The 22,760-nt window shown below is 37.3% G+C and overlaps 1 protein-coding gene across 3 annotated transcripts in view; it reads left to right on the top strand.

The window, feature by feature from the left end:
• Window positions 1-22,760, top strand: part of LOC125228852 (proton-coupled amino acid transporter-like protein pathetic) — an 89,335-nt gene that overhangs the window by 24,011 nt on the left and 42,564 nt on the right. For 2 of the 3 annotated variants that reach the window (XM_048133546.1, XM_048133547.1), the window contains exon 2: window positions 9,701-9,844. In XM_048133546.1, coding sequence (XP_047989503.1) covers window positions 9,777-9,844 — 68 coding nt within the window. In that variant the 5' untranslated portion in view covers window positions 9,701-9,776. Of the gene's footprint in view, window positions 1-5,115; window positions 5,208-9,700; window positions 9,845-22,760 lie in introns of those variants that run through there. The other variant, XM_048133548.1, reaches the window with a different exon arrangement.

Raw genomic sequence — 22,760 nt, forward strand, 5'->3', positions numbered from 1 at the left:
TCCAATTCGTGGTTTAGGTACCTACTCGTAGCAAAGACATATGTAACTCCGTATAGACGGATAAGGTCTAAGAAAAAAACATACCTCAAAGCCATAGAGAAAAAGGTACGGTTGCCTAGATGGCGTTACACCTTTGGGGAACGCACGGCTAGATGGCGCTAATATTAATATTTGACATTTTAACACATATCAAGCTAACAATGTGGGCCAAATTGTCAAAACTGAGGTTCAAAAGTTTTAAGCTTGTGTCGAAAGATGACAGTCTATGCACTGTGATTACACATCTTACTTTGACAGTAACTCTCTATAATACTCGATCCTCTTTTCTCGTAGTAAGCGGCATTAAACATGTTTAATGTTAAATAATATCCGTTCATGTCATTTCGGATATAGGCATAGATTAAATCACAGGATTAAATATAAGAAGATCATACCATCCCATACATTAAAATGCGACCGCCTAAGAACGCGCATACACTACACCACACATAGATGGCGCCACAAACACACACATGTATATTTATATGATTCATTTGCTCTCGTCCTTTTTGATCTTTGTATGCCAACCGGTAAACATAGTTTGTTCAGACCATTCATAAACCTAAGACCTAATATGTACCTGTTTTACAAATAAAGCATTCTGATTCTGATAAAAAAAATGTCTTGTAGCTTTCGATTTCAATTGTACTAGTAGATGGCGTTAAGTGTCACTTTTGACATAGATTTATGGCTCGAAAGTGACAAAACGCCAATCTACAAATAATCGATGGCAGCAAGGCATTTTTTTGTGGCGCCATCTATGCGTGGTATAGTGTATGCGTTCTTAGGCGGTCGCATTTTTAACCCCCGACGCAAAAACGAAGGGGTGTTATAAGTTTGACGTGTCTGTCTGTGTGTATGTCTGTCTGTCTGTTTGTCTGTCTGTCTGTGTGTGTGTCTGTCTGTGGCATCGTAGCTCTCGAACGGATGAACCGATTTTGATTTAGTATTTTTTGTCTGAAAGCTGAGTTAGTCGGGAGTGTTCTTAGCCATGTTTCATGAAAATCGGTCCACTATGTCGCGGTCGGGGGTTTTTTCAAAATTTTAATTTTGTGGTTTTTAATTTATGATGTAGGCAAAATTGGTGTCATATTTTATATGATCTTGTGATTACAAATAGTACTATGAAACGACAAGCGCGAAAATGGTGGAGGTACCTACGTTCTACGTCAGTCACGGTAATGAAATTATTTTTACTAATAATTGTAATGAATATTTCTCGTTTCTGAATAAAAACGTTTTTAAAAGACTGTTAGGTTCATTTTCATTTGAAGGCATGGCAACATTGTTTTGTTCCTAAAATACTCTTCAACAGACACAAAAGATAGTTAATACTATTTATCTTATTGTTCATTCTGCGCTGCGTGTCTAAAAAGCCTGAACATGTATTATAATATGTATTTCCTGTTTTAAATATTATATTACGACGATTAGTGCTAAAATAATTTTAAGAAAATTATTATTTAGATTGATTATTTATAAGTTAGATTAAAAATTGCTGTGCCCTTGGCAGGGCTCATGTTTGGAACATTCATTGTCATAAATTTATACCTATTTATACAACATGATTGCAAATAAAGAACTTGAACTTGAACTATACGTAATTGTGAAGTTTTCAAGTAAAATGTGCCACATTATTCAGCTTTTTTTTCGCGCCTACTGAAAGGTTTTCTGATCAGGGGCCCGATTTTTGAATGTCGACCATTCGATTTCGTGAATTTCGTTCAATAATATCTCCACTACTAGCGATTTAAATTCTACTAACATAAACGAAAACGAGTGGTCATCATAGCCACTAGTTTTAAATGACTGTGTGTGTGTCTGTCTGTGGCATCGTAGCTCCCGAACGGATGAAACAATTTAGATTTAGTTTTTTTGTCCCAAAGCTGAGTTAGTCGGGAGTGTTCTTAGCCATCTTTCATGAAAATCGGTCTACTATGTCGCGATCGGGGGTTTTTTCAAAATTTAAATTTTGTGGTTAGTTTATTTCAGCAGCGAATTCGTGCGTTCGAAATTCAACAATCGGTCGCTGTCGCTACGAGCGAGACGTAGGTGGCCGATTCGACAAATCGTGACATAAGTACATTCATCATCATCATAAACTTAAGAGTTAATCTCTTGTCGGTGGAGTATTTTCCAGCTTTTTCTATCCTGTGCCAGCTCTTTGACACTTTGATACGACACGGCCCCTACTTTTTCTTTTATTTGGTCCATGTAGCTGCGTCTGGGCTTTCCTCGACCTCTCTTACGACCAATCCGTCCCTCCAGAATAGTAATAAAAAAGTGGTCGTGTCGCATCAAATGTCCGATCATTTTTCCGCGTCTATTTTCAATCGTTTTCAGGATGGCTCGTCTTTCATTTACTCTTCGTAACACCTCCTCATTCGTAATCCTGTCTCTCCAACTAATTCCTTCCATTCGTCTCCAGCACCACATTTCAAACGCTTCCATTCTCTAAGTACATTGTGAAACGTGAAAAACGTTTTCCCGTTCGCTTCGGATTTATCGATAATTTGGTTAAAATGAGAATATCTTAGCGGGGATGGTCCATTGATGGTACTTGAACAGATTTCCAGTTTATTCACATTATGTGTAAATGTTCTTCGATAACAGCAAGTAGGGCCTTGAAATTCAGTTTATATAAGAAAATTTATTAGTTTTATTATGTTATTTCAAGTTATCATGGCCGTACTTGATGCAAGATTAGACTTAAAAGCCCGATCGGCGAGCGGCGATCATTGCTTACCATAAAGCAAGGCTCTCTATCAATCTAAAAATAGACTACACGACGTTACATGTATTGATAGCCTTTTTATAAAAAACCGGCCAAGTGCGAGTTGTACTCGCGTTGCAAGGGTTCCGTACACTACAAGAAGGGCTTAAGTGTCTCCTTTTTAGTAGGAACTTGTCATTTTTGCGAATAGTCGATATTTTGAACAAAACGAAACAGAAATGAGTTTATATGTAATATGCAAACGCGCTCACACAATTCCAAGAGATTTGGTAACTCCTTGCAGCGGCAGTGAGTGAAATTCGTAATTTGAGTTTTTTTCTTTTAAGTCCGACTTACGCTTTACTGTAGATTTCTAATAGGTTTTCCTGTGATAAAATACACGAGATACGAGAGATTGAAAACTATCTCGTGTATTTTTTTGAAAATTTTATGCTTGGTAGTTTCGGAAATAAGGGGGGGGGGCGTCATTTTTTGCCGCCTAATATATTCTTAATTTTCACTTTTACCCCCAAAAGTGGGCCCCTATAATTGAATTTTCTTAATTTAAATTACATGTCCGTCTTTGGGTCACAGGTTTACACATGTGTGCTATTTCAAGTTAATCGGTTCGGTAGTTTTGGAGAAAATTGGCTGTGACAACGGACATACAGACACACGAGTGATCCTATAAGGGTTCCGTTTTTCCTTTTGAGGTACGGAACCCTAAAAACAGACTGAGAAATGTTGCTTGAAGCTTTTTTTGCGACTAAGTTATTTTTCTTCGTTCAGTGTCCTGTCAATAATTAATGAATTTATTTATACCGGTGATACAGCGTTCTTGCTCAAGTTTTTATTGCGGAAATGGACACGTGGAAGGCTGGAAGGATAAGAGGCACCGGTTCTCCGGGGCAATTCTGACTGGAGGACAATTTCAAATCGAAATATTTACCACATTTAAAACTAACTGCTAGAGTGCCAGATGTGGACACATACACACAGTATGGGCACACTGCTCACATAATTATGGCACGAGCATTCAGTAGACACATATACACACACAGTAGGCACCAAAGTTAATGGCGTAAAACACGTACAACTGACGCCGCAGTAATGTAGTCTGGCTCTGTCGCGCCAATACGCAAGACTTACAAAAATATTCCGATTAGATTTTGATTCGATGATTATGATTTTTAAAATCTATAGCATCTGGTCATGAAATGTCATAGAAATCGGTTGAGAATTGCGAAGGAGAACATCCGGAGATACTTAGGTACTGAAATATTAAGTAACTTCTTAATTACATCAGACTCCTGTGGGGCAGAAACATCAGAAGGATGGTAAACATAATTGTATTCATTAATATATGACCCTACGCGCTAGCATGAGACCTGAATGGCGCCGTGACTTATCCGACGGAGTGAAGTGACGGAGCACGACAAAGCCTGGCTCGACAACAATAAGCAGAAAAGGCTCCGTTCCAGAGCTCCCCTCCTCTTGACTCACGTTTCACCTGTGACAGATGTGGCAAAAGGTGTCGTGCTGCCATCGGACTACTAAGCCACCAAAGACGATGTACCGGCACCACACAATAAAATCACTGCAACAATCATCTGCTAAGATGTCGTGGCCAATGATGATGATGAAGACCCTGGAGTATCATGTTCACGATGTGACTTACTTAGAATTAATTTTAAAGTTCGAGTTGAGGCATGGATTAGTTCAAGAACTCACCAAGAATCGTACTTGGCTGCCTCTGTGTCACTGGCAATGACATTATGTAGGAACCAGTACATAAGTGTGGGTATAATGTCTTTGTAGCCATGTGCATAATTGTAGCGCCTTTTACAGCCGCCTTGAAATACTTGCATAATTTACTATAAGGTCTGGGTTACTCTATGACATAAACGTTTAATCGAATTGGAAATCACCCACTGGTGCTTGAAAGGCGGGCTAATTGAAAGGCGAAAGTGAAAAGCGCCCTCAAACGGTTACTAAGAACTAAAAATGACTTATAGTTCCCATGACCTTCGCTATCGAGTAAAGTAGGTATTCTAAGAAGACTCACAGTAGGGGAGGCTCAATAAATTTGACTTGTATGCGTATCGACCATTTTTAATTAAACTCGTAATTAAATCTTTATTTGCTTCTGTTTTAATTAAGCATGTGCGATTCAGTGTGCGTAGCCGAATGCACAAACGCTAACAATAGCTATCTCTATCGCTCTTGCGTATAGGCGCGACAGAGATAGTTTGCATTTATGACGGCGTCTGGCGTCGACGATTGCCATTCGGCTACACCGGTAGGCCTGATTGTCTGAAATGAGTACGGCAATTGCCAAATAATCAAATTCAATTTTTTCTCGTGCTTGAAATTTAAAAAAAAAAATACTCGTTATTGTTCTAATAGGGTGCAGAAAGATACGTTTCTGCACTTGAGCCTGTAAATTTTCAGACAGGTACGTTGTTTTACTTGATATTACTTCTTTTATAATATTTACTGGTAGAATGGTAAAAATTAATAAATCAAAATAAATAAATAAATATGATTATTTGGACATAGATCTCCGGATAAGAAAGTGTTGTTAATAGTTACTTACTTTCATTTTCATTTATTTGTCATTTGAACTCATTTTTTATTCGTTATCTGTATAGTCAACCAATTGGAACCCTAGGCCACTGTAGAACTATGTCATAGTGATGTTATAAATCAGATTGTAAGAAATCTCTTAATGCATGTCATTTTGACATGGTTGTAGAGTGGCCTAGGGTTCCAATTGGTTGACTGTACCTATTGACGTTATAACGGCCTTGAGGATATATTATTCGATTTCCAGTAAGTATATTGTAATTTATTACTTTTACAAATGTGAAATTGATGAAACAAAATCAAAAATGCAAATGATGCGTAGCTAATGTAAATTACTATGTGCAAATAAAAGTTACTTAATAAGTTAATTAAGCATGCATACATACATACATACGATCACGCCTGTATCCTATAAGGGGTAGGCAGAGTACATGAAACTATTCAGGTTTCAGTGCCACTCTTAGCAAACAAGGGATTGCAAGAAAACGATAAATTGTGACGTTGCAGTGACATGTTGCCAGCCCATCGCAACACAAATACATATCAAATACAAAACATAATAATTATGTATACAAAATTCAATAATACGTATTCACAAATTGATTCATAGTTAACCACATAACCAGTTGTTCATGCGAATACGTGACATAGTACCAATTGTTATAAGTTTGCATATTAATGTGATAAATAATTAGGTTTTCTCATACTTCTACGTAATGAGTTTAACAATGGTTAATTAAAATGTTTTAACATATTTTACAAGAGAAATTTCCGAAACAACAAAGATATGAATACGACCAAAGTGTCAAAATACGTATATACAATGACTCTATTACCTTAATAAAGGTCGTGTAACATATTTGGCATAATAAAGGGCGTCATCCGATCGTAAGGTTTTACTAGTCATATCATGAATCATGAATAGTACGATACAAGTGTAGAAAATTTCTAGTCATAGAATCATGAATAGTACGATACACGTGCAGAAAGGAGGATATTTGAAACAAGTGAGAATAGAAACACGACCGGGGATACCGTTTTAAATCGACGCGTCACACGTGTAAAGTACATTTTACAGCACATTATGGCCCATTGAAGTTTCGACATCAGCAAAAAGGACTACAAGCGCAATAATGCGAGAAAATAGCACCATAAATGTTCTGTAACAATCAAATATCGCAATGTACCTACTGTACATTGCGATATTAAGAGCGGAAAACAGGAAATACGGAACGAGTGTCGATATATTAAAACACGAACGTAGAGTGATTTAAATCGACACGAGTTGTGAATCACTTATTTTCACGTGTACCACGTTTTTTAGTATTTATAGCCCTTAAAAAGCCACACAAAGCTATGCTATGTAATGAAATCTTAAGTTTCACGTCACTTTGATTCGCAAGACGGACGAATGATAATAGACTGGCATAATTTTGATGTCAAAATGTAAGTTTGCATTGCCATTGACTACTATATCACGTGATAATACAAATGTATTATGATGTAAAATGAACTCAGAGGGCATTTTAAAATATAGTATCATAATAATTAATAAAGAAAGTCACATACTTACATATTTATTTATTTTATTGTTCGGTTTGAAAGTTTGAAAGAACTCAATAATAAAAGAGACACGTATTTTTTTGTTTTTCAAAAAAACTGCTATTTTAATGTAAAAATCCCTTTTTAATACTACTTCGAGCAGAAAGAGCGTAAGTTACAAACGTCAAGACTCAGCTTAATGACGTCACATGTGTTGTTTCATACACCTAAGAAAACGACAAAATCATTCCTAAAAAAGAAGTTTTAACTATCAGCTTAAACAGTCCGAGATGTTTGACTGTCAAGTGTCACTGTCAACAAATATTGAAAACCTTGAAAACTACGAGCTATGGAATGTAGAAGTATAAGGAAAGAAATCTGTCAAAGTAGAACAGTCGAAACATGACGTGTCAAACCCTTATGTACCTGTAATTGCAGCGCCACCTATCTACGGTTTTATATGTGCACTTCTGATATTTAAAGCTTTCGCTCCTTACCTCTAATCTCCATACTACGAGCGGTGATAATGGTCACAGTCAAACTCAAGTGACATCTCATTGAGAGTGATTTTTTTGGTTATAGTGGCAGCTCTGAATAGTCTGAATTGACTATGTGACGTCACTTCCCCTTTAAACTATTTTTAAGAATGTTTTACTAAAAATATGGAAAAAAAAATATTAAAAAATATATTTTGTGATCTACAGGCGTATATCTCGAAATGGTTTTCGATTTAGGGACATTGAAAATTTTTAAACTTTGTCAATTGAAAGCCTCGTCTTTGATGTAACAGCTAAAAATACTTCAAATAAACCTCGACCCAGTTTATTGATTAAGGTAAGGTGGGCGAAGATTGTTTCTAGAGAGATAAGATGAAGTATGATCCCTAGAACGAACTACGGCGGCTTTTCATCTTACCCTGCGAGAAAAACCCTTCAATCTTCGCCCACCTTACCTTAATACAGGCGCTGTCAAATAAACCTATCGTATCGTAATAATCTGACTCTTGGTCACATTTTAAGACTATAATATCATATAAACTTTTCTAGATTTCGTCTAGTTTCCGAGTTATTGCCAATTAAAAAAAACACATTTCCATATTGTTTCTAAGTACAATTCTTGGGTCATAGTATCACAGTCATCATTGAAAAACTTAAAAAAAAATGGTTTTTAGAAAAACAAACTAAGAAACTCATTTTAATTGCCTATTTTATGAAAAAAAATACTTTGTATGTGAAAAAAAGTAAAAAAAAAATTTTTTTTGGCGAAATGTTTTTACATTTTTTATTTCTTTTGGCCTCAGAAACGCGTGGTTAATGTTATGCGGGTCGCTGGCGAGCAGCTTCTATATTATAGTACCAAGGCGCGTTAGAGTTTTATCGGATATTATTGAGTACCTACCCCGACAGGTCCGATATTTATGTCTGATAGTGTATACTGCATGTACGTAGATTTTTGGAAATAGATTTTTAAATCCTTACAAATGCAGTTGTACCTATTTATAAAACAGCACTAAGCACACCTATCAGCTATTCTAACAATATGAGACCCTTCCAAATCACTGACGCAAGATTATTTGTGATATTCTGCTGCGGTGAAACCGTCTTAGATATAGAGAAAATATAGGCGGAAGGTTTTAAGCAGGATCTACATTAACCGTATACACATACTCTCATTCAATCAGTACAATAAGAAGTTTCGAAAAACCACATATTTCACATATATCATACCTATCATACCTAAATAAAGCAATTTTGATTTTCATTTCATTTCATTCCATTCTCATTTTAATTTTAATTTGTTTTTTCATTTTTTTTCATCATAAATCAAGCAAACGTATCTAGATATTTAGCGTGTCAAACGAAGTCAGTCAAATCCGCTGAGTTTTCCGTCTATAATCACAGCTGGGAGCTTTCAGTTTTGTAAGTTGAAGTCAACAAAAACATAAAAAATGTCTCGTTACGTGATATTTAATTGCAAAAACAAGTACAACCTCAGTACAAAATCCGACACAATCGGCAATCCATACAAATATACGAACTTGTTTCATAGACATAGACATAGACATTTTATTAATAATATTATAAATATTACACGTTCATCAATAAAATTATTTAACAGCAATTAAATTAAGATTAATACAATTTCAGTCTAATTATAAGTCTAATTTCTTCTATCTAAATATAGTTTTGTGCGAAAAACTTAACATTTTTTTCAAAATTATTGTTAACCTATCAGTCATAAAACATTGTCACATCACCGACTCCTCTAATAGAATAGACCCATCTACAATCTACGGCCACGTCGCATCTCGAGTCATGTCGAGTCTCGAATTAATTCGGTACGAAGTTGTATTCACTGAACAAATACTACATGCGCCTAATAAAGGCGGAAGATCCGTACGACGTAATTGATATCGTCTCTGAAATACGCTGAATGAGGATGACAGCATCACAGTATAGTATTCTTTGTTATATTATCCTGTAACACAAGATTTTACTAACACTATATTTTAGTAACTTACAGGTAAATATAACCTAAAAGTGACTTTAAATTCGGTTAAGTATGTGTGTACAAAAGTCGAGAAAAAGTGTTATTTTTGTATAAGTGCTACTAACACTCTGATTTTCGAAATTTGAGGTTCTTGAAAAAGCGAAAATCCTTTTTTATTTAGAAATATTAACATTACCATGTAATGCAACCATGCGGTGTCAAACTTAGGATTTGTGGCGGTGAAGGTACATTAGTACTACTATTTGTTAATACCCCCCCCCCCTCGGATTTGACACAAATGATTTAAAATAAGTCTTCGTTTTGTTTCAGAAAAAACATCAGTGCCGTGGCGATGTAACCCAAAACCCGTCGAAAGGAACCTTTTTCACATTTCTCCTGAACCAAGATGGCGACGACTGAGAAGCCTCCAGCGCCGCTGCAACAGCGCCATATCGCTGACAACTACAGCTCCAAGTCAGTATTACCATGCATCGTTTATTATTTTCTATTAAAAAAAATCACAATTAATACATTTCGTTCCCCATGTGGAGGAATACATTTAGAATACTTATATACATATACTTAAAATAAAACTTCACACCGCACAAACTTTTACCCCTCTTTGGGGGTGAACTTATAAAAGCACTGTATTTCGAGGGTTTACTGGTGAACTATGTGCAATTTCCACAATGTTGTTATTTCAAGGACAAATTATCTCGATGTATCCGGGTTTCACCAGTAAACCCTCGATCTGTTTTTTTTTTATTTGTCCAAAATCTAAATAAAAGCTTCCTAGCCTAAATAAAAACTTGATACACACTTTCCCCCTTTTCACTCACCTTTTGATTTCTCAAATCGTTTCTTATCTCTAGTAAACTTTATCAGTGCAACTTAGTGTGCAACTTTCGACTTTTTAGCTTCTGTAGTTCAGTCAGTCAAGACACTTATTTACATGTGTAAATGTGACATTATCTGTGTAAAGGGACCTTGCGATGGCGCTTACGGCGTTATGAGCGATGTTCGTGTACAAATACGACGCCGCAGGGCGTAAGCGCCATCGACAATAAGGTCCCTAGATAACGTCACAAATAGAGAGCTTCATATTTACACAGCCCGGGTTGAAAGCGATTCGATGCCATTATTTCACCTTGTTTCCGATATTTCAACCAGGTGGCACTGGCTGTGGTCACAGAAGACCTTGTCTACTATGTATAAGTAGTAGCTTAAATTCCTTAAAAACGCAAAGATTATATCGAGTATAATATTATACCAAAATCATGAAGCTTGAACTTGCAGTTTTATTTTTAATCAGAAAAAACATGTCTTGTAGTTTTCGATTATACTTGTAGGTGGCGTTAAGAGTCACTTTTGACATAGATTTATGGCTCGAAAGTGACAACGCCAAGGGATCGGATACCGGTATTTTCAACCAAACCGGTTTTGGCTCTAGACGTCAAACCGAAAAAATAGTGTTCTTGTTTTCGGTTACCGGTTTTTAACCGGTTAATATGAGAGAACTGTTCTTCAGCAGATCAGCCGGCGTATCATGCTGCCAATTTTATCACTTATCCACGTGGATAAAGCATCCGTCACGCTTTAGCAAGTATGTCAGTGTGAGAGTGACAGATGTCTTATCCACGTGGATAAGTGATAAAATTGGCAGCATGATACGCCGGCTGTTTCTGTTGAACGAAATTAACCGGTTTCTACGTCAGAGATGTCAACGTCAGAGATACAACGACTCTTTTCTCATTTGCAGGCAGCGAAACTTTGGTGCGAATGACAATTTTATGACGTCAAGCTACAAACTATTATGTTAAAAGTATCTTTGAAATGGACCTTATAGTCATGTATATAAGGCGTATCTTTCGATGTAGGTAAATGCACTCCGATACGGTTCAATAATTTGGTCCGGTCAGTAATCTCTCTCCGTAGTCTAGCGGTCTGGGACATGGACTAGGAATATGGAGGTACCGGGTTCGATCCTCGTAGTGGGCAAGCTTTTCCCATGTTTGCATTTTATAATTTAGATTTTAAAATTTAATGTTGTTACACTGTGTAATGTGATTCCTAGTAGTTTTAAGCAGATTATGTGACAATTAAAACATTTCAAAAAAATTAACATTTACTTTTTTATGCGAAAATACATTCAAAAAGAGTAAAAAAACACAAAAAAATAAAAAAATAAAAAGTCATAGAATATTTTTTGTTTTTACATCCAAAATGCATGTGGTTAAAATCTTTCGGATTATTCAGGCGCACGGTGTTTATTTTCTTTTCTTGTACAATAAAATATGATTTTTTTTTTCATAATTTCGAGTTAAAATGTAATAAATGAATATAACCTCTTTCTACCGAAGTCTCTGGCTAAAGGTATCAATTATTGCATTTAATGAGGAGGCACACTCAAAAGTTATGACAGATGGCGCCGTCCCGTCCTTCCATTGCACAGATGAAGAATTTCATACGTGAGAGAGAGAAGATGATTTTTTTTTTCTCTCTCTCACATATGAATGACAGTGACATGGACTAAACACTTGCACAGGCGCCGCCTGGTGGGATAACTTTTAGTAATTATGTTAATAATTACTCAATGTGGGATAAAATGTCAGTGTGCCTCCTCATTTAAGTCAATGTCTGACATACCGATTTATAACTTCACAATAAAAAGGTGCAATATCAGGTATTGCTGGTTGAAGAGGCTGTTATAGATATGTAAATAAATTTATTGTCAAACTTGACACAGCGTGTCATTTTATTAACCCGTTCAATAAACTTCACGGAACGAAATAAATTCTGTTCATCTTGAATACAGGTAACCGAAATTGATTTGTTCTCTGTCAAAACGTTATTGTAGATTACCGGTTAATGACAGAACAGAAATTTGAACTGTTTACGAACAATATTAACCGATATTTTGAAACCGGTTCCGATCCCTGCGCCAATCTACAAATAATCGATGGCAACAAGGCAGTTTTTGTGGCGTTACCTATGTGTGGTGTATTGTATGCGATGCGCGTTCTTAGGCGGTCGCATTTTAATGTTTGGGATGGTATGATCTTCTTTTAAATCTATGATATAACACACTATATCTATAACTTAATTACACCTTAGTGTTAACAGTTTATCAGCTTGTTAATCAAGTTGATGCACTAACAGCTCTAGTTGGATAAAGAAAAATCCTCGTATTTACAAAGTTTCGTTGTAATAAGTATACATTAATACTAATTCGGGTTATCAAGGTGCAGGACAGGTGCACTAAGTCTTCATACAAAAACTTACATTCAGTATGCAGGCAACACACTTCATTGTACATTATATCATTACTTACGTCAGCATTCGTCAGCGTCTTTAAGGAAATCAACGCCACCGTAAATGCATTGATTCATAACAAGGAAAATAAAATAAAGCTAGAATAATTTATTTAGTCACTATAAGTTAAGTCGGTGACAAAAACTAACTACTTCATGAATAATCATCATATATTAAAATGTTTAACAAAACTTGTTGACAGCAGAAACAAATATCTGGATATTCTTCACACAAACATAAAATACGCTTACCGGGATTCGAACCCGCAACTACCCGCTAGGCTAGAATGGAGTAGAAGCACAGTATTACGATATAATAGATAATCAAACGAACTTACCTGTAAGTGATGTTCGATGACTATTAAACGATGTGATTCGCCCTTCGTGATTACACTGTACTTTACATGTAGTAGCACGCGAATGTGCTGCCATCGTACACAATTTTAGAGTAACATTTTTAACAAAAAAATATCTCGCCTAAATTGGGGGTATTTCATACACGTTTCTTATAAAAAAGGCCATCAAATACGTGTGCTATTTCGTGACCAATTGGGTAGAATCTGGAGCTTGACCAGTTCGGGTCAGGGAGGGTTGTAATCACTCGGGCGAATCACATCGTTTAATAGTCATCGAACATCACTTACAGGTAAGTTCGTTTGATTATCTATTAAACTTCTGTGATTCGCCCTTCGTGATTACACTGTACTTTACATGTAGATGTTTAGAGTTACACGAAATAGCAGATTAAATGAAACATGTATGTTTGAAAAATGTAAATAAAACAAACGTTTACGTCAGTTTAACTGTAATCAACAGACACTTCAATTATTATTACCATGTAATATTGTACGAGCAAATACTTCGGACGAGTCCGCTAGAACATCTCTATTATAGAACCTAGCGAACGTCAAGGAATTATCTGACCAACCGGCGGTCTTCTTAATCAGTTCTATATTAACCCCGAGCCGGTTGGCTGCTGACGTACTTGCGTGTCTCGTACTATGCGATTTGAAGATCGATGTATCAATACCACTCTCGAGCAAAGTGGTTTTGATCCATCGACTCAAGGTCTGTGAACACACTTTTCTAAATGGTTTTTTAAAACTTGTAAAAAGAAAATCACAATCGCTTGGGCGATTGGTAGATGAGACAACCAAATAACATTCTAAAGTCCTTGCAGGACAAATTGACTGATTTTCATCGAAATAAGGCAGAATCAGTTTTTGGCTGCATGCGATTAACTGCGGATGTCTTAATCTTATCTGTAATGTTAATAATATATTTTTTATTACATTTATGAATATTACTTAGCTTGATTAACGATAAGGTTTGCACACGGTGTGCCGTAACTAATGCCAAAATAGTTATTAACTTCCTAAAAAGATGCTCGTAAGAAAGGCTTTCATTTGGATACCAACAACTTAAATGATTAAGAACGATTGAAGGGTCCCAAGTAAAATCATATCGTGGATTTGGAGACCGCAGTTTGTATACTCCCGTCATAAAACGTTTCACGGTTGGATTATTTATAACATTATTATTCAATATTAATGACAAAACTGCTTTCGCAGTATTAATTGATCCAAATTGACAACCTTGATTAAAAAGTAATGTGAAATAATCTAATACTTCTGCTACGCCGACATCAAAAATATCATAACATTTTTCCTTACAAAATATATACCATTTCTTTAAATAACAATTATATTGCTTAAGTGTGGTTTCTGTAAGTGACGCTAGCATGATGTCTGCCGCTTCTGCAGGAGTGCCTTGCCTCATGAACGCCGCCCGGACAACACTCCGGCAACCAGGGTAAGGCTCCTGTGCAGCTTGTGTTCGACACTGTAAGGGGAGGACAATAAATTTGGTTTAGAATTGAAACTAAACCCAAGAAAATTTGCCGTTCGACTTGGTGTACCTATTGATTTAGCAACATTTATTGTAAATCCTAATGATTCTAACAAGTCTTTCGTTACATTAAAGTTATGTAAGCAGTTAGAATACGTGTCACCGAAGAGTAACAAGTCGTCTAAGTAAATGACTGATAAAAAACCTTGATTGCGCAAAAACTGCACAACAGGACGCATTAACTTCGTGAATATGTACGGAGCAATATTTAGGCCGAATGGACATACCAAGAATTCGTATGTTTTGTTTTTCCAAAGAAATCGTAAATATTTTCTGTAATCAGGATCAATATTTATCGCAAAATAGGCGTCTTTCAAATCTATTGAACACATGTAAGCGTTTTGTGATAAAAGTCTCATTGCTGTCCTATAATCTTCGAGTTTGAAGTGCGGGGTACATATAAACTTATTCAATGATTTTAAATTTAGAATGAATCTATTTTTTCCATTACTCTTTTTAATAAGAAAAATACTGGTCAAGAATTGATCCTGACACGGATCACATTCTTGTATGGCACCAGCACTAATAAGTTTTTTGACTTCCTCGTTCATAATCGTCTCGTGTGCAACCGACTCGGGTTTGTTAACAGGAATATTCGATTGAGATATACAATCCGATATTGGAATACGCACACCACGGACCCAAGACAATACGGTGGGATCCTTGGTAATGCCTAACCATACTTTATAAAAGAATTGAAGTCTACCAGCCTGAGGTTGTGTATCAGCATCCGATGCTAGCGGCGCGAGGTCCGGGCGTGCGGCCGCGGCGGCGGCGCTCGGCGGTCGCTCGCGCGGCGGGACGGCGGCAGCGGTCTGCGCCCGCCACGCGTGTAGCTCGTCCTCGCTGGCGTCTGGCGACTCTGGCGAGGCGGCGGCCGCGACGCCGACGACGGCTGCCCCCTCCAGTTTAAAGTCCTCGATGTCGACGGTCCTGCTCCTGCCTGTTGGTGCTTGGGCGTCCATTTAGGCTTTGTGACAGTCGGTCTCAATTCTGCTCCGGTTTTAGTCATTGCTTTTATTGACTTCAGACTTTCTTGTAAGTCTTTACCAAAAAACAAACTATCGCGCTTTAAGTCCTTAATATTATCCTTGATCTCCTTATTTAAACTAGGCACCAAGAAATTACGCCTGCTCTGAGTCTCTGAAAAATGTAAGTGACATAATAGTCTACCTGTATCGCTCAGTGACTTTATAATCCCCTGTTTGTTGTTGTCTAAAGTTGAATCTGTTGTCAAGATATTCGACAATGTATTGGCAACTCCTGTTATAATAGTCGAGAGCAACCTTTGCTTGTCACTTAGAATATTATCCCGTTTTAAAACATTATCATTACACGCGACCTTAATCTCGGGATTGAGTATAGGAGCTTGTGCTAATTTTAAATTTTCTGGTATTTCGTAACGTTTTAAAATATCATTCTTAATATCGTCCTTCATACCATTAACTAGAATGTCGGACCATCTCGTCGAGATATCGTCGTGAATGCAAGGACCAAATGTTTCTTCTTTTACGGGCTCATCGCCCAACAAACATAATAAACCGGGATCAAGCGCGGTCACAATCGGCGTAGATTCTTGTAAACCAATTTGTTCACCGGTCACCTGTGTGGTGGTAGCTGCGGATGTAGGCGCGGGAGCGGGCGCAGCCGGCGTGGTGGTCGCGGCCGCGGGCGCGCACGCCGGCGCGGCGGCGGCGGCGGGTGCGGGAGGGGGCGCGGGGGCCGGCGCGTCCACCGCGCGGGGCCCGGCGGCGCTTCCATTCTATATGACCACCGATCGCAGCCCGCCAGCAGCAGGCAGCGCACCCGACGTTGAAGCACCGGCCTCATCATCGGTTAAGTCGTATACAGTATTGTTGGTCAATGGGGATTCTATAACAATACGGTCAAATAGCCTTCACAATGCTGCTCTAATTTCAGCAACAAAAAATAAGTGTCCATTATCTTTGACCCTTATCTCTAGACATGATGTTTTCAATCAGAGACCAACGCTTATACTGGTCAGACATCATAAGCGGCTCGGTGATCTTTGTGAATTGCCCATTTGGTAGGGTAATAGGTAGTGTTTCTACCGCCTACTTCCTCGATGTTGGATGTTATACTATAACTACGTACGTATCTACATACGTATCTACATATCTATATACTTACGTATAAATTAGTACATATAAGCCGTTGTAATTAACGTAATTAATGTTCTTAAACATATAGGCAGTCGTGCTACAGTCTCGCGGACTGTAGTCTAGACTGATAGCATTGACAATTCGCCGCAACCAGGTATTTTACCTATAGTATTCCGGCATAGCCTCACGGACTGATGCTCTAGGAATATATGTGCTTCCCTTTTACACAGCGATCAACCTCTCGGATTGAACTGAAGGTATAAATTAGGGTCGGTAATAGCCTTACAGACTATACTCATTGCACAATGTATCTATTTAATAAAACAAAGCTGGCATGTACATAAGACACATTCTATCAAATGATTAGACGAAGATAGCTGAAAATCTTACCTTCATATTGCGAATCCTCTAGCAAGGGATCGGGTTCACCGATATCTTGGTCCGCATACTCATATTCATTATCTGTATATGAGGACGTACTAGGGCTATAACTACGATGACGGCGCCTGCGACGAATCTTCAATCTTTTCCTCTCGAGACTTCGGATTTTTCTTTCCAAGTAATCTTCCTCATCTTCCTCACGATGTTTGCGTTTTCCCATTTTATCCGCAAACACAAAACACTACACTAAACTTAGTAAAAACACAATTATTTCACTAACAAAGGAAAAGTACGTGCACGATGGCCGCCACACAAAACGTGTATGAAATACCCCCAATTTAGGCGAGATATTTTTTTGTTAAAAATGTTACTCTAAAATTGTGTACGATGGCAGCACATTCGCGTGCTACTACATGTAAAGTACAGTGTAATCACGAAGGGCGAATCACAGAAGTTTAATGTACTTGGTAGGATGTAAATTGTAAAGGTTTATGTCTTTATTCATATATTTAACGACCGGTCTGGCCTAGCGCGTAGTGACCCTGCCTGCTACGCCGCGGTCCCGGGTTCGAATCCCGGTAAGGGCATTTATTTGTGTGATGAGCACAGATATTTGTTCCTGAGTCATGGATGTTTTCATGTATATAAGTATTTGTATATTATATATATCGTTGTCTGAGTACCCACAACACAAGCCTTCTTGAGCTTACCGTGGGTCTCAGCCAATCTGTGTAAGAATGTCCTATAATATTTATTTATTATTATTTATTTATTTATTTAATAAAACACTCAACTCATAAATCTATACCTACCCCTTTTGGGAATAGGTTATTAATTATTTGTTTAATTTTTTTTGTTTAAATATTGGGGGACACCTTACACAGATCAATTATGTTCTGCATATAGTTACCTATTTATCTATGTGTATGTATGTTTATGTATTTTATATTATAAGTCTGTATTTTGCGACAAGTTTATCACTTTGATTTTGCTGACGCCTACTGACATAATATAAATTTATCAATTTCCGCTGCCTTAAGGTTGTCTGGAAGAAATCGCTCTTTATCGATAAGACCGCCTGTTGTTTACCTTTGTTTGTGTTCTTTCTATATTTTTAACCGACTTCAAAAAAGGAGGAGGTTCTCAATTCGACTGAATGTTTTTTTTTTTTTTTTTTGTATGTATGTTACTCGATATCTCCGAGAATCGTGGACTGATTTTCAAAATTTTTTTTTTGATCGAACCGGTATAACCCCGAGATGGTCCCATTGGCACCAAGTCAGGGTCTGATGATGGGATCCTGGAGAAATCGAGGGAACTCTTCAAATGTTATAGGCACATGTAATGTTTTTAGTCTATTTTTCAAAGGTACAACAGTATTTACGTCTGATGGTAATAATGTTATGTGGCTGAGCTGATGATGGAAGGTCAACTCCTCAATGGTTAGGAGTTAAAGGATAATTCTTTCACTACTGTACATGTATTCGGACTGATACATATAATATCACTAGGAACCACTAAAAATCAACAAATAAATAAACTTTTTAACAAAAAATAAAACCGCCTTCAAAAATAAGCGCGTTACAAAACACGGAGAAACTAAAAAGCCAAAAATAATAAACCTTTCAATTCAGATTTCTTATCGTATTGCAATAATCTAAACATCCAAATTATAAACAAATCAATTACTTTTGGAGTCGGTACCAGCCTGTGTATGGTTGGGTGGGGCAAACAGAAAATAGCAAGGCGACGAATAGGTCTGGTACCGACTACAAAAATAATTGATTTGTTTATAATTTGGATGTTTAGATTATTGCAATACGATAAGAAATCTGAATTGAAAGGTTTATTATTTTTGGCTTTTTAGATTCTCCGTGTTTTGTAACGCGCTTATTTTTGAAGGCGGTTTTTGTATTGTTATTTTTTATCAAGGTGTGCAATAAAGAGTATTTGTATTGTATTGTATGTTCATTAGTTAACAATAGGTTTAGTAAAATTGAGTGAACAATCAATAAAAAATAAGCCTAAAAGTGTAATTAAGCCCTTTAACCCGGTCTAATTAGCGAGCGTGTCTAACACGAGTAAGAAGTTTGGGGAAACTAACGCTACAAGACAACGCTCAGAGTTACAAGTACTAATTGAAGCCGCCAAGAACATTTCCAACCGCATGCGGCACAATCCAAAGAAAAATACAATACAAATACTCTTTATTGCACACCTCAATACAGGAAACAACATAGTAAGTATAAACAACAACTTAAGGGGTAAAACAAGAGGTAAAAATACGTCAAATAGGTATTAGATCATATGAGGAGGCACACTCAAAGGTTATAAAAAAGATAAAAGATAAAAATTCGTTTATTGCACATAAACACAAATACAACTGTTGAAGGATAAGGTTACATCCATTTGTGCATATCCTAATTATTATTAACACAAGTTTCCAGGGGTCCCCGCACTAGGCTAGGCCTGTATGACAGATGAGATGGCGCCACCTTAAGTCCATGGCACAGATAAAGATTTTCATACGTGAGAGCGAGAAGATGATATTTTTTTCACTCTCTCACATATGAATGACAGTGACATGCCTACATTGCCTAGGCACTTGCACAGGCGCCACCTGGCGGGATAAAATGTCAGTGTGCCTCCTCATTGATACGAACTGAAACGCATACATTTATATTCACGCTTTTCCCAGAGGGATTGGCAAAAATCACGGATTTCCATTTGCTGATATCCTGACAAACCATTTTCGCTTTACTCACGTCATGTCATTTATTTATGGTGTTCTGCCTTTTCTCCGAACTTACTTAGTCCGAATTTCATTTGCCAACCAGTTTATTGAATAGAATAGAATAGAATAGAATTCATTTATTTAACGTCACAACATGGTACACACAAAAAGAAGAAGGCATGCAAACAAAACATACAATGGACGCTAAATAGGACCCTCACTCAGCATGGTGCCACGGCAACCCGCAGCGCTGGTTTTCTGTGAGGACCTAGGTTTAGTGGCGGCACGTACGCCAACGACACATAAAAACAATTAAGAAAAAAAAACAAGAGAATAATTAAAATAAACATACAAAATCAAATTATAAAAAATAAGAAACACAACAGCCGTTACAAAAAAAAAACAGAAGAATTTATAAAATATTTTGACGGTAGGACAACAATACCAAGTGTGTAGGTACTCGTATAGTGAAAATGTATAAGTGAGTGAGAATGTATAAATGTGTAAGTGAAAGACATGCTACGTGAAAGTTTCCGTTTGAATTTGTAAAAAAATCTGTATTGCAGATGATTTATTTGGCAACCCATTTATAGCTAATTTTTATGTAGCAACGTTTTATTTGGCCGAATTATATTAAGGCCGATTATGATTATGACATTAAAACTATGGCATAACTATTACCTATAAAAAACATCACTAGGGCAAAAAATGATTACACGAATAACTGTATGATTACACGAATAATTTATTTATTTGTACTTTGATGTACTTTAAAAATTGTAGAAAACCTCAGAAGGGACTAAAATAACGTTTTGGGTAAGTTTCGTAATGGTTTGCCGGCCTAGCCGAAATGACAATCATTGACGCTACATTGAATCATCAATCATGGACGCTCTATTTGAAACTAGAAACTTTGATTTTTAATTTTCACTTTTACCCCCGAAAGTGGCCCGTGGCGTATAATTAAATTTTCTTAATTTATATTACATGTCCGTCTTTGGGTCACACAGGTTTACATATGCGTGCCAAATTTCAAGTTAATCGGTTCAGTAGTTTCGGAGAAAATTGGCTGTGACGACGGACAGACAGACGCACGAGTGATCCTATAAGGGTTCCGTTTTTCCTTTTTGAGGTACGGAACCCGAATAAAACAAATGAACATATTTCCTAAACAAATTATAAAGGCCTGTGCTCAGCAGTGGGCGATAGTAGGGCTGATATGATGAAAGTATATTACCAGTATCAAAAATTACGTTTTTTGTTTGACCTAATTTTAGACATTGATTGATCGGTATCATATATCAAATCGCAGTGACATCCAACGTTCATCGTAAAGTCATTGTTCGAATACGACTAACGGACGAACTGTGCATACTCTAGCCACAGTATAATAAAGAGTACTATCGTACAGTATGGCCACTCACGCTCCCCGCTGAAAGTGCCGCTCACCCCCTCTCGGTTACCTCACAGTTGCCGCATGTCAAAAACGCGAACAGTCGACCTGTCATATCTCACTCAAACAAACAGGGTACGCGTTCACCTACACGAGCTTAGACTGTGTGCTAGGAACGCGCCTCTTTCATATATTTGATCGCCATTGTCCGAGGTGTGCTCTAGCTCTAAGGGAATAATTATCAAAGAGACTAGCCTTGTAGGTGTTACCGAGAAGTCATCTAACTTGGAGCTACAGAAGAATAGGGTTGGACGCTTCGCCGTACCAACAAAGTTCCTATTTCCCTCTCTGATTTGGTTCTCTGGTTGAACTTCTGTAGACTTTGTCTAATGTTGTATTAAATAACATAATGGAAATTTTAAAAGATGTAGGAGTTTCTATATTAATAACCTTACCACAAAATTAAAATTTTGAAAAAACCCCCAACCGCGACATAGTCGACCGATTTTCATAAAATTTGGCTAAGAACACTCCCGACTAACTCAGCTTTCAGACAAAAAAAACTAAATCTAAATCTGTTCATCCGTTCGGGAGCTACGATGCCACAGACAGACACACACAGACAAACAGACAGACAGACAGACACATCAAACTTATAACCCCGTCGTTTTTGCGTCGGGGGTTAAAAATAGACGTACGGAAAAAGACAAGAGTTGAGAAACCAATTGTGCTATTTTATACTCAATTATAAGAATTTTAAATGACAGTTGGTTAGTTTCATTAGATTTAATCATAGGTATACAGAGGAAAATGGGTACAAAGTTTGTATGGTGCGGGGTCTCCACTTCAGCCCGAACAGTCGGCAACAAATTTACCTATCTTCGTAACAAGACCAGTTACTGCACCGCTTCTGTGAGCAAATCCATACTTAATATTAATATTATAAATGGGAAAGTGTGTGTGTCTGTTTGTCCGTCTTTCACGCCAAAACGGAGCTACGAATTGACGTGATTTTTTAAATGGAGATAGTTGAAGGGATGGAGAGTGACATAGGCTGCTTTTTGTCTCTTTCTGACCCCCTACTTTGCTAAAATGGGGGGTGGTTTGTATGGAGCATTCCTCAATGTTGAAATTTAACGCGAGCGAAGCCGCGAGCAAAAGCTAGTATTGATATAAATAAATAATAATAAATAAATAAATATTATAGGACATTCTTACACAGATTGACTGAGGCCCACGGTAAGCTCAAGAAGGCTTGTGTTGTGGGTACTCAGGCAACGATATATATAATATATAAATACTTATATACATAGAAAACATCCATGACTCAGGAACAAATATCTGTGCTCATCACACAAATAAATGCCCTTACCGGGATTCGAACCCGGGACCGCGGCGCGGCGTAGCAGGCAGGGTCACTACCGACTGCGCCAGACCGGTCGTAATAACTTGAAATCCCTTTGAATTTTCAAGTCGTATATTGAAGATGAACACAACTAGCAGCTGTAGGAAGTTTCTAGTTAGTATCTAGCGTAGTAGA

Source organism: Leguminivora glycinivorella, chromosome 8 (genome assembly GCF_023078275.1).
Source record: "Leguminivora glycinivorella isolate SPB_JAAS2020 chromosome 8, LegGlyc_1.1, whole genome shotgun sequence".
Classification (NCBI taxonomy): domain Eukaryota; kingdom Metazoa; phylum Arthropoda; class Insecta; order Lepidoptera; family Tortricidae; genus Leguminivora; species Leguminivora glycinivorella.